Source organism: Helicoverpa armigera, chromosome 18, assembly GCF_030705265.1.
Source record: "Helicoverpa armigera isolate CAAS_96S chromosome 18, ASM3070526v1, whole genome shotgun sequence".
In the NCBI taxonomy this organism is placed as follows: domain Eukaryota; kingdom Metazoa; phylum Arthropoda; class Insecta; order Lepidoptera; family Noctuidae; genus Helicoverpa; species Helicoverpa armigera.
Genome location: NC_087137.1, coordinates 1,535,443 through 1,549,408, shown reverse-complemented (window position 1 = coordinate 1,549,408; position 13,966 = coordinate 1,535,443). Strand labels below are relative to the sequence as shown.

The 13,966-nt window shown below is 34.9% G+C and overlaps 2 protein-coding genes across 2 annotated transcripts in view; both read left to right on the top strand.

The window, feature by feature from the left end:
• LOC110373175 (myeloid leukemia factor) overlaps positions 1 to 13,966 on the top strand; it is a 238,890-nt gene that overhangs the window by 75,038 nt on the left and 149,886 nt on the right. The window lies entirely within an intron of this gene.
• LOC110373229 (uncharacterized) lies at positions 10,391 to 13,102 on the top strand. The gene is made up of 3 exons (XM_021330432.3): positions 10,391 to 10,544; positions 11,261 to 11,442; positions 12,263 to 13,102. Exons 2-3 carry the CDS (start codon positions 11,261 to 11,263, stop codon positions 12,798 to 12,800), a joined length of 720 nt encoding a protein of 239 aa, XP_021186107.3. The 5' UTR covers positions 10,391 to 10,544; the 3' UTR covers positions 12,801 to 13,102.

Here is a 13,966-nt window from a genome sequence, read left to right as displayed (position 1 = left end):
AGTTACACTATCACGGTAATTAGAAAGGGCCCCGAGATTGCACGGCTACAAAGAAGTTTCACGCCGTCCCTAAAGTCATTTAATAATATCGGTACCCCATAATAGTTAGTAATCTATACAATTTCAGGGCAAAACTGCTCTACACTCAAATGCACTTACGACAAGATACATTTAGAATAATAGAATACTTTCTGAAATTAAGATCTGCCTACTTAAAAAAAATATATATATTAATACTAGGTGACATGACAATCTGAATCATGTTATTTGTTTTTAATTAAGGTACCTATAGGGACACAAAAATTCATGCATTACTCTCTTAGAAATAAAGTGAATCACTTCATTCACTTTCCTACTATTTACCTCGTAAACAATTGAATCACTTATAAAGAGACAGTTCCGTTAAAAACGTAGTATGTGTCAATGTTTTTTTCTACCAATTGACCTATTTTCCTTAAAACTATGAAAAAATAATTTTGTGAAAGTGTTAAAACTTGGCAAAAAAAACATAAAATTACCACGTTACTTACTTTGTATTCCTATGCTCAGCGATTTATTAAAACAAAACAATCCTTATTTGTCCAAAAAGTTGTTTTTGAGGTAAGGAGTTTGAAATAGGCTGAAGAAGGGAAGGCCTAAAGTGAGATTTCTTGAACCAGTATCGGTAAGAAAGGAGGATCCCACAAGACCTAAATGACCCCAAATCCGCGGCCAAAGACAAGTGCATAATATAATACCATTGAGTCATGACAGTGCACGCATGATTCGCATTGTTTCTCAAAAACGTGCATGGAAATATGCAGGGTCCGGTCATGCCATAAATAAGATGCGTCACTATCCGTAATGCAAACTCTATCATACTTTTTCCGCCGAAAATTCTTGCGAAAAGCAATTTTGGACTTAAATAAAATGTTGCTTCTGTATTAGAAATTGTTACTATTTGTCCAGTATTAGAAGTAGTTGGTGTTAGGTATGTGTTATGTGACTTTTAATTTATTAAAAGTGTGGTGTAGATAAGTAAAGGTACTTCAATTTTAGTAAGACAAACAAGTGAACCAATTCATGTTACTTTTTATTTATTTGTTGGTTATTATAAAGAAACCGGCAAGTGACCCATTTAAAAAGTGATCAACGAAGTGTTTCTGCGGAACACGTCCTAAGTTGAAGCTGGTTCCAAATCCATCTTAACGGAGTTTATTAAGCAAATGTAAGTTTATTACATCTCACCTGACAGGCAGAACTTTCAGAAAAGGTTCCTACCTATAAGTATAGTTTTGCTTCCAAAATAGTTACAAGGACATAGGTTTATTAGAGAAAGGTTTAAACTAAGTACTTAATAGGCATGCATGTCTACTCTTAAAGTACCTATTTACGTACTTTACATGTATGTACTTACAAACTTGTAATTAAAAGCAATTTTGTTGACCCATCAGATGCTATCGGTAAGTCGTTTAGAGCTTATACATAAACTTTTATCAATTAGGTTTTTAATTAATTAATTAGAATAAGGAAAGGCCTACTTTTTGGAAGAGGCATGTCTGACTATGGTAAATTTTTAACGGACCATAGAGGATCTTATTTAGCTACTAGTTTACTATTCCTGGCGTCCCATGGAATCTAAAAAGCCGCAACGTAACGTAAACGTAGTTTTGGCGTGAAAGCGCGACCGACAGACAGAATTACTTTACCTATACTTAGTAATCTAATCAATAGGAGTAATCCCATTATATCTATTTGGTATTCAATCTCTGGTATCGGTCAGTAAACCGGCTAGGTGTTGTGGGAGCTAGATCACTTTCAATTATTTAACTAGCTGGTAGGGTGTCTGGGCCAATTGTTGACCACACCTTACAAACTAGGACTCCTAATAAAAATAAGGTAGCTTCATGTATTCCCTAGAAGATGTTAATGGAAAGAAATTGTACCTGTAAGTTTAATTTATTTGAAATGGTACCTATTGTTTTTGCAAACTAAAGTTGTCTCTCCAGAATTAAAATAGTCAGTAATTGTTACTGCTACCTTATTTTGGAGATAGTAACTGTTTTCTAGCGACCTAAGCGGAATATAAATGATTTTATCACGGATTTTACGCGGACGCGATTATGTACTTACCATAGATAGTTATTTACACTACCTACTTTACATAAGTACACTTGAGAGCAATATATTCGGGTCAGTATAAAGGCGGTCACTAAAACTGTGAATAGTGTACAAGAACAGTTGAATCTCTTTTTATGTAGGAAATGGTCTAAAAAAAAAATATATTGGCAAGCCACTGTTATGTTCCCGTTTCAATAATTCTTCAGGCACTATTTCAGACAACTGAGAATAATTGCGGCTTTGCTTAATCTTATCGGTAAAGCAATTATTTAAATACGTTGCATTACATGTCTGGTTACAATCAAGTGACCCACTTTTTCAAAGTTTTCTTTTTCATTGTCAATTTATCTGAAAGTTCAATAACTTGTAATCTGCTTTTACTGCATTAAGGTAATGCAAACTTACTAGGATTTTTTTAACATGAATTGCAGTATTTGAAATTTTAGACTGCGTTAAGTCGAAACCATCATCATCAGCCTAACTTTTTCCCAACCATGTTGGGGTCGTCTTCCCGTCAAACCGGGTGCAACTAAGTACCAGTGTTTTACATTAAGATATAGTAGTATATAGTAGAGTAGTTTGGTCCTAAAAAAGTAAGTAACGGCTCTAGTTCTAGGTATAAACCAGCATCTCGAACAAAGTTGATGTTCTAAACCTAGAATTAAATCCGGTACCTTTTAAGACCAGGTTTTACAACTAGGTGAATTAACTTCTATGGTGACGGTTATACTAATGATAAAATAATGTAACTCTATGGCTAATCAATGGTGTTGACACAACCTAATTTCTTCATAGATCAGATGCCGCTATGGTTGTTACTTGTACAGTCTAATCTGAATCGGCCATAAGACGAGTGAAACGAATCGTGCATTACATTGATGAAACTAGTTGCTAAATCAAATAAGAACTCAGCATTAGGCACCTACTTGGATTTGTTCATCCATATATTACTTTTAGTCCCAATTAGTTATAAATATTATTACTATTATGTATAAATCATTACATATTAAGAATAGAAAAAGAAGTTCTCCTCTGTCGCGTCCGTCCGGTCCGTCTGACTCTTCTTATCAAACTCAAAAACTACACAACACACATTTTCATGCGGTTTTCATTAGAGGTACTAGGTACTTCCATGACATGGCTTTATATTATTGTAAAATTTATTTATTTACTACACTCGTAAGTAAAACAATACTGAATTTAGAAGATCAGCCTTAATAGGCTAGTTTCCTAAAAAATAATAATTAGTCCGTCTTGTAGATTGTCCAAAATTAAGCGATACGTATTTTTTCTTTTTAGGGTTCCGTAGCCAAAATGGCAAAAACGGAACCCTTATAGTTTCGTCATGTCCGTCTGTCCGTCTGTCCGTCTGTCACAGCCGATTTACTCGGAAACTATAAGTACTACAGTGATGAAATTTGATGGGAATATGTGTTGTATGAACCGCTACAAAAATATGACACTAAATAGTAAAAAAAAGAATTGGGGGTGGGGCCCCCCATACATGTAACTGAGGGATGAAATTTTTTTTTTCGATGTACATACCCGTGTGGGGTATCAATGGAAAGGTCTTTTAAAATGATATAAAGTTTTCTAAAAAACATTTTTCTTAAAGTGAACGGTTTTTGAGATATCAGCTCTCAAAGTCGTAAAAAGTATGTCCCCCCCCCTCTATTTTTATAACTACGGGGTATAAAATTCTAAAAAAAATAGAGGTGATGCATGCTAATTAACTCTTTCAACGATTTTTGGTTTGATCAAAGTATCTCTTATAGTTTTTGAGATAGGTTGATTTAACTGTAATTTACGGAACCCTTCGTGCACGAGTCCGACTCGCACTTGGCCGGTTTTTTAAATTGGATCAGAACTTGTTAAGATATAGCGTGTTAAAGTTGAGTGTGACGTCACAAGTTGCTACAATTTTCAGGACACTGTGACGTAAAAGGCCCCCATTCCTAATTTTTGAAGTGTATTATCTTTGTCATTTTATGTTTAATTAAAAAAAGAAAAAATACGTATCCAATATTTTTTGATTATCTAAAAAGCGGACTAAATATTATTTCATTATTTCGACCCTGGACACTACCCTATTGTGCATATAGGTACTTAGCAGGTAATTATCACATACTTACAATATATACCTACTAGGTATTTTTGCAGTGTCTATCAAAAGCATTTTTCATTTAAAATAAATTATTTTAACTCCTTTATCAGCATAAATGACTAACAATATAATATTCGCACAAAGAAAATTCAATATTTGCGGTTTGAAAAACTGACTCACCAGGACTCGTCAGGACGATGACCTCAAGAATATTGACCACAGATAACACACTTATTTTAATAATATGTTCATTTCCCGCCACAATTGACAGTTTCCATAAATTATTGTCAATTTATAACGCGATGTCGTCCTACGGTTACAGCCATTTTAGGAGAAAGTAAAAGCAAATCTATTTGATTCGAAAGAGCGTTAAAAATTGTCGGCATTTTCCTTCAGTTTAACGCAGCCCACGCCGAGTGCGGCCATTAGTGCAAGTTATTTGTATTAAATAATTTATTTTCTGATTTCCCGCGGTTAACATTTTTTTCGGAGATTCGTTGTTTATGGTTTATTTATTTTTCTTATGAAATCGTGCAAAAGTGTTTCTGTTTTTTTCTAATTTAAATAATGATTTTTAAAATAATAAAATTAAAATAATAAGTGATTTTTTAACAGTGAATTGTGATCGTTGTTTTAAAAATGATTTTGTATTAGCTAAAAATTATTTACGAACGTAAGTACCTACAAGTATTTATTAAATGTATACCTAGGCACAACGTTCTATTATTATTTCCTAATTTATTTGAGTAGGTAATCTTTTCTCATAGCCAAAATAATTGTAGAGGCGATAATTGCGCTTCTAAACTTAAATTAAACTAATCCTATATTATGCTTTCCATAATCTATGTTTTTTTTTCATGTATTTTATTTTTTTATGATAAATTAAAATATTTTGACTCTCAACTCGCAAACGATAAACCTGATCCAAACAAAGCTCGATAACTATAATAAACTACTTGGCTATTTCACGCATTTCCACTAGCGTTCCGAGAAAACTTCCCAAACCAGATAAAAAATAGCATACTTATGTCCTTTCTATCTTCGGCTCTTGACTATCTGTGTAACAGACCTTTAAAACGGATCCATCAGATGTTTTTTTATTTTAAACTCACATACTTAGTTACTTCCAATATTGAGTAAGGACGATTTATTTCTCCCATGACTCATACACGTAAAGGAAAGCCAGTAAACACACGTAAGTACATACTAGGTATCTATAAAATTTACCAATGAATAATGCAGGACACTAGTCACTCAAATGATACTGAAAAACTACTAATGTGACTACTAATCTTCCGCAAAGATTGTAAAATAGATTTATTAGGTGGAAAGTGTGATTTGACTTAGAGCAATAAATTCAATACTTCCTGACCTTAACGATCGATAGTTGTCGATACTTTGTCATTTGTAATCTATCACTATGTGCTGCTTAAAATTTCTTTTGCATCCCTACTAATATTACCTATAAATGCGAAAGTAACTCTGTCTGTCTGTCTGTTACGCTTTCACAGCTTAACCACTGAACTGATTTAAATAAAATTTGGTACAGAGATAGACCTTGAGACAGAACATAGGATAGTTTTTATCCCGGACTTTTGAAGAATTCTCTGTGAAACGCGATATAATCGAACTCTGCGCGGGCGAAGCCGCGGGCGGAAGCTAGTTTTTAATATTAGCAATGGTTATTGAAGGGCGTGAATCGTTTTTGGGGCAGTGTTATCAGAATCACATTGACATTTGAGAAGTGGTGTTTTTCAGCCTGTTTCGAATAGCTGAACGCTGTTTTTTTACTGATCGATTTTCATTAAAAATTAAATATCTAATCCGCAATACCAATTAGTTAAACAATAGATATAATTTTATCTCTTTAATCCTAAAACAGTCAATAGGTTCTTACCCGTGTTTGTTAGAACAAGGAACCGTTCGCTTATGACAAACACCTATCATAAATTCTTTCAATTTCGCAATGAAGGCAGTTTATTGTCAGCTAATGACGTACACAAGTATATGCAAGTTATCAGACATCAATATAATCAGTCAACCGATGTAGTCACTATCACAAGTGTTGTTAACCGATTAGATGTGTATCTAAATCGGATAAGAATTCATTGTCGTGTTTACAAGCTATGAAGCTAATCATCATGATGATATGAATATATTCGCTACGCGGCTGAAATAGATATCTAATATTAGATATAATTGATAGATAGATAAATGCTCTATTCTCTATTTTGAGGTACTTTTTTAGCTTTGGTTAGCCATGTAGGTACCTATCTTGGAACAGTTAAAAAAAACGATTCGTATAGAGAAATTCATATTTTTTAAGCTTTTATCATGGTTAAATTACAGGTGTAATTTCCAATTTTTACTAGCCACACTGTCGAAGTAATTATTAAGTAGGTAATCTATGACACTGTGATTGAAAAATGTGATTCAATTAGGTTAAAAATTATGAAAGTTATCTGCTTATAAAAGCTGTATTCTATCAATGAAAGTAGACAGGTGATAAAAACATAACACTTCTTTTTGTGGGCTGGCACAAAAGAAATATTTACTGAAAAAAAGAAAACTTAAATGGCTTTCTACAGTTACTTTGATCATGAATGGCCAGTAACTGTGTTACGAAATACTACTAAAAAGGTTAGGTACAATGCTTTAAATATTACCTACTAATAGAATTCAGAGCTGGGTAAAAAAAAAGAAAGCGAAAGCAATTTCTTACGAATAAAAGGTGTCTATCACAAGAATTACTTACTAATAAGATTCTCTATGCACTTAGGATTAGCTGATTTCCAGGGTTTTCTCTGCGGAAATCTCCAGTTACTTAAAAAATTGCTTTCATCTATGTTCTGTTTCTATTTAAGTCAAGATCAAGTTTCCACTCATCTATAATATAAAAATGAATCGCAAAATGTGTTGGTAAGCACATAACTCAACAACGCCTGGACCAATTTGGCTAATTCTTTTTTTGTTGTGTTTGTTATTGTCAGGAGAAGGTTCTTATGAAAAAAATAGGGTAAAGTAGAGAAGTCAGTTGACGGGAGCGAAGCCGCGGGCAAAAGCTAGTAAAAGATAGTTTTTATTATCGTCTAGTAGTCTTATGAACCTACACTGGGCTTACTAAATAGAAGATATTATATCCCCTATGTGTAATATCGAGCACATTCAGCACTGTCTTGTGATTTTTCAACGATCAAGGATCAATAAATTAAATTAAATTAGTTGGTAGGTACTGTTTTTCTGTCCTAAAGAAGAACAGAACTGATGCCTAAGTAGATATGTGACTAATCAATGACGAAATATACGCAACATAAAGATATCTAGAATTTCCATAGAAAAAAACATTTTGGAGATAATATTTATTACGCCCACAATTGGGTATTTTTAGGGCTTCCTCGTTAGAAATTATCGTGGCAATCTGCGAAAATAGTGCGTAGATTACTGATAGATACTTATCTAACAAAATAAGTACGTCACGAGTCATTGAAGTTTTCTATTTTGAAAAACAATAAAAGTTTCATTTTTATTTCGCCTGCCCCTATCATAACCTGTTATTGTGGTCGGTGCAGCATGTCTTCTTCTTCCATACAGCCCCGGATCTAGGGGGGGGCAAGCCGGGGCCTGTGCCCCGGGCGGCAAATTCAGGGGGCGGCAAAATCAGGCGGCTGCCAAATTCACAGACCAATGGATAACTCATCATTTATTCAATTTTAACCACTCTATACGTAAATAAAAATAGCACAAGTACAACAATTTCATGGCCAACTTGACCGATACCCTGAGCGCGGAGTAACACAAGCTGCATGACTGCACGAACGTTTATTATTCACGAGGCGAAGTTTTAGCAAACTAAAATTGATTAAAAATTATTTGCGATCATCTATGAGCCAGGAATATCGCATATTTATTTTTATTTTAAATCCTAAATTACAGATTACTGTAATAGTTACCTACAGCGCCACCTTAACCTATGGTGCAAGGTGTGCGAATAACCTAGGCGCCTCGGTCTCTGGGGCGCCGCGGGACGGCCCACCACCACGAATTTCGATGAAATTACACCCGTTTGATAAGGAAGTTCCATATTGTATCACGATACTAACAGGCAAAGATCCTAAAAAATGCGCCTTCCCTTTGTTTGATTGATCATTTTCATTATTTTTTACTTTTAACATCCTCCAACGAAGTGAAAAAATTCTCGCTCGCTACGCTCGCGGTTAAATGACAATGTTTGTACTGTTTTTCTGATTCACGGATCACGTTTTCCCAGTTTAATTTGTGAGTCTTCATACAAATAATTTAAAAAAGTTCGCTTTACAATGTACTTGGTCAGATAATTTTGTGTCGTAAGCTCAAAAAATTTCGCGCTCGCTTCGCTCGCGAAGTATTATACATCATCATCATCATCACTGCTGAATATAGGCCTCCCCATTAGATCTCCACAGATACCTGTTGGAGGTGACCTGCATCCAGCGTCCTCCGGCGACCTTTATATTATACATGCATTGCCTGAATAACTTCATAAGTCCACGCTGTCTTACCTTTTATAAGTTAAATGAAGGAAACATTTTTTTATGGAGTCCTCAAAAACAAAAAAGTTTGCGCTTTCGACTGCTTGTTACTTTACAGCTTACAGCGCTTTTTAAAACATTTTCACTTTTGTGTCCCAAAATTGAAAAATTTGTGCGCTCGCTTGGCTCGCGCTACTTTTTACAATTGCCTTGGTCTGTCTCGACTTTCATAACTTAAACTTACCAAAAAAGTGCACTTCATTCGAACGTTCTTATTTATATTCCTTGTAACTATTGTAAGTACTTCAATACATAGGTGGCGCTTGGGTGATGATTGCACCCAGGCGCTACATGAGCTAGAGACGGCCCTGCCTGCCTACATATTCATAGCTAATATTATATGGATGATAAAGGTGAAAATAAACATAAGTAGGTAGGCGGGGCGGCATTTTTCAGATTTTGCCCCGCCTAATAAAAATTGAAGATCCGGGGCTGCTTCCATACCTTCTTATCTGACGACATCTCACTAGTACCTACACTCTTCGCAGCTACATCGTCGTTCAGAGAGCCATCCATCGTTTCTCTGGTCGTCCTCTCTTACAACCTATCTGATGTTCTGATATTATATTAGCTATAAGTAAGCAAAGCCAAGCTTCATCAAGAGCCGTGTACCTAATTGTTTTTGAGAGAGTGACAGACAATCAAACAAACAACTTGTATAAAATAATACCTAGTTTGGCATGACATGATGCATGAGAATGTTACAATATGCATAAAAGGCATCAGGTTCATAAAGATTAGAAATTACTGGAAAAAGCAGTTAAAAACTAAATATAACGTAACGAATTTGTTTATAATTTTACAACTTACACAATAAATGCAATATAAAGTTTTATTAAAGTTTGACGACATATTATATGTGATTCATTCATACATAGGTAATCCAAATATTATTATTTTCAGACTATATTGGCTTGATTTTTCCCCGATTTTTTTTATTGAAATTCTCCCGCTCCAGTTATATCAGAAAGTTAAATACAGTGGTCAGCTCTTGTCTTTGTAAGTGCCTAAAAAAATTGAAACTGTAAAATCCTAAGTACTCAACTAGGTACGAAATGTAAAGATGAATAATAAAATTAACATACATCATACATACAGAACATATTATCCCTTGTTGCAGCAAGTTTCAATATTAATTAGACTTCCCAAAAAGAAAGAGGTTCTCGAGTTGTTGTACCAAATCTTTGTTTTTCTCTTTCTTCGCTCGCGAGAGTTTCTGTTTTGATCTTCTTACTTACTTTTATTCAAGTCAAATACATCACCAGCTCATGTAGCGCCCTGCATCATCATTACTATCACCTGAGTATGATTTGAAAAAATGAGAGTTCATATAGATGTAGTTTGAAATAAAGCAGTTCACAGAGTAAATAATATTCATAGGCAAACCCCGGCGGCGTTACAAAAGGCAAACACATGAGACATTTCAAGTTTCAGTTATGCCGTCATGAAAAAGGATGTTTGAAAGATGACCATGAAATCAAATAAAAAATCAGTAAAGGTTATTTGCAAAAAAAAAACATTAGAAATACCGTTTGTTAATCTTTACAGCTCTGATTGAACTTCAAAGTGCCGTCGATTTATTGTATTTTTATGATTAATAGTTAACTATGTGCACTCGAAACTTCCTATCTGATTGTAGGTGATAAGATTTTCCGGTGATGACTTAGTTTCATCGTATATATTGAAGTAAGGGAGGATTTTACTCAGTTCGTAATTTCGTATCGACTCTTTCGATTTGTTTACTGAAAGCTTTTTAAAATTCTATCGTAAATGTAAGTAGAATTATTTTTTGCATTTTTTTAGTAAGGCTGACGATTATTTTGGAAATCGAATTCCAGCAACGTATTTTTTTTGTTTGTAAACAAATCCTTAAAATAATCAGAACCAATTTAATACAAAAAGTAAGACATAATAAAATATCATTTGTTCCATTAATACTTTAAAAACAAATAAACCACGCCATAGCCTCATTTTCATGGTATCTTCAACCACTTGTGTTATATTGAATCATTATCCTGCCTTATCTACAAAATTATGTCTATTTCGTCGATAACACTGAAGGGCTTTCAGCTGCTTTACAAAAGAGAATTAATTCTGAAACCATCATTGTGAGTTGTGTGATTTTATCGGTAATTGTTTGGATTCCCTGAATAGGTACTACACGTCTTTTTTATTAGACGAAACAAATAAATATTAAATCACAAATTTATTCTCATCTAAGAAAATAATTTAGACCTACTTAGTATTGCTTATCTTTAATATACCTAATTGTTTTTGTATGTTGTACAAAGGAGACTGTAGGTTTAGTCTTTACGAATTCCAAAATACTTATCCAGAATTCATAATTTTTCAACAAAACTTTTTCCCTTCAAATTATATCAAACAATGAAAACATCTACGCAAAAATGATACTGCTTCAAAAATCAACCCACGGATTGCGGAATCTATATTTTTCCGATAATTTTTCTAATGACCCAAACCTCCTCAGATGTGGAAGGCATTGATCACGTTGTCATGCCTGGTGGCGCTCGCGCATGGCCACGGCCGGCTCATGGACCCACCCAACAGAGGCTCCATCTGGAGGTTCGGGTACAACTCACCCGCTAACTACGATGATGATGGACTCAACTGCGGCGGATTCTATCATCAGTGGTCCGTTAATGGGGGAAAGTAAGTGGAAATGTATTAAAGTAGCACAGGATACTGATGATCCTTGCCTATTTTCTGCTTCGGCGGCTGTTCTCATGTAAGGAGATTAGCCAACTGCGCAGGACACATAGTGCACAAGAATTTGCGGAGGCACAGGTGCACTCACTATTCCTCCACTCTCATAGCCCGAAAAGACGGTAGTTCGACACGACCGAAGATAGGCGCAGGATTGATATTTAGGTGCTCTCCGATGTGTATCCGGGCTGCTTTGTGAAAGTTTATAAAGCCCACAAAGCGATTTCGGACAGGATACTATAAAAGCAACAATCTATAAATAGTAGAATTCAGGGTATTACAATGTCACTAGATCCCTCAATTTAAGACATTAAAATACATATCACGATATATTAAACACATCAATAGTTTCAATAACGTGTTGAAAATCGTGACGGATTTTATATTGAAGCAATCATTATAAAACGACACTAATTTATAGAGACGGTTATAAATAGCAGTTTTGGTAAGGTAAAAATTGTAAATGGCATGTTAAATACTAGTTAAAACTAAGTTGTGTAACTAATAAAAAATAATAAAATGGATCATCGTATAAATAATTGAGCAGGAAAATAATTTAATGGGCGGTTACGTGCGGGCAGTAATAAATCGGAATTTGTCGGTAAGAAATAAAACTTATAATAGTTTTAAAAGGCTCGTTCCAGTTTCAGTGTCCAATTTAAACAAACAACATTGTGTCAAACGTATTGTTTCCATTCCATTAACGAAGAATGTCCAAAAACATCACAGCATAAACAGAAAGTTACATCTTTCCCATGTTTTCCAGATGCGGTGTGTGCGGTGATCCCTACGACAGCCCTCAACCCCGCGCTCACGAGCTCGGCGGGACATATGGCAAGGGGTACATAGTCGCCACCTACGCCCCCGGTGACGTCATCACCACCAACGTCTACATCAGCGCCTACCACATGGGCTTCTGGGAGTTCAGGATATGCCTCGACCCCTACGACAACACCCAAGAGTGCTTCGACCAAATCCTCTTAGAGTTAGAAGACGGGGGCACTAAGTACTACCCCAAAGAGGGCAGTGGGACCTACGAAGTTAACTACCGTATACCTTCCAACATTGTCTGTGAACACTGTGTCCTGCAATGGAAGTATACAGCTGGTAACAATTGGGGAGTTTGCGAGAACGGCACACAAGGTCTTGGATGTGGCAACCAAGAGAACTTCTTTTCTTGCTCAGACATAGCCATCGAAGGAGATGCTTCCTACAATACAGAGGCTCCTAAAGAGGTTTATACTCCAGTTGAAAGCCCAGGACTTGAGCTGACAGGAGGTGAGGAAAAGTTATTTAGGAAGTAAGATAAAACTTTTCTGTAAATGCTACTTTTGAAAAAAAAGCATTTCTAGAAAGGTTTTCGGTGAGATCTCTAACAACATTTGTGCCAAAAATACTAACAATACGATGCCATAAAGATTAACCTCAACACTAACAACTTCTAGCGATAAACTATTTATGTTTGTAAATAAATAAACAATCCTTTTGTACATAACCTTTCCTTTATTTAATTGAGTCATAGGTAAATTATTTCCAAAATGAAGAAAATAATGTTGACATCTAAAAAAACATCTGTTATCAATAAAATATAGCATTTGAAATTTGATATTGTTTTCAATTCATTGATTGATCAGTACCTACCTTGTGTTACCATTGTGTTACCCACCTTCGTATAAATAAATACTGTCTATGTATGGGTAGTGCTACCACTTCTTTTCTTCGATTTTCTTCCTTAAAACCCTTAGTGAAATACTTATGACAGTTTTTAACAAAAATTACATGTTCTCATATTCAAAGAAGCAAGTACAAACATTACTTACATATCTGCTACAAAAGACCTGTCTTGTATGCAAAATTAACACAATACCACAAAGTATTACTTTTTCGTCAATCCTTAAAAACACATCGATCGCCGATTATTTCCAATAATCCTGGCATGACTAAAACAAGTAAAACTTCAAAATTTAAATAAAAGGGGAAAAACTACATAAAAATATTTAGGTATACATGTGTGCATCGCCTGTCCGATGACACCTTAAAGAGTTGTCGTACCTATTATCAATAACTCTTTACCAACTCTGGTGGCTATTATTAATGTAAACCCCTTACTTAAGAATTCTGTAGTAAAACATTAACACAGATACCCTACTTCTAACTGCTAACACTCCCCAAGATAAATAAACATACCTAGAATTGACACTGGCTATTGTTTTGCCAGATAGCTCTCTAAAAGATTAAACTTTTTCTAGATCTCCTGAGACTGCTAATCTTGACAAACGAGATACAAGACGTCCGTCCTTCTTACCGCGACCCATATCGCAAGAAATACATGAACAGACACAAGCGAAAGAAAATCAATAACAAAAAGCCGAAGAAACGAAGACCAATAAAGGTAACTATTTGTATATGAAATGGGCCAAGTATGGTGCCCTGTGGCACTCCCAAAATAACCCTGCACTATTCGACATAG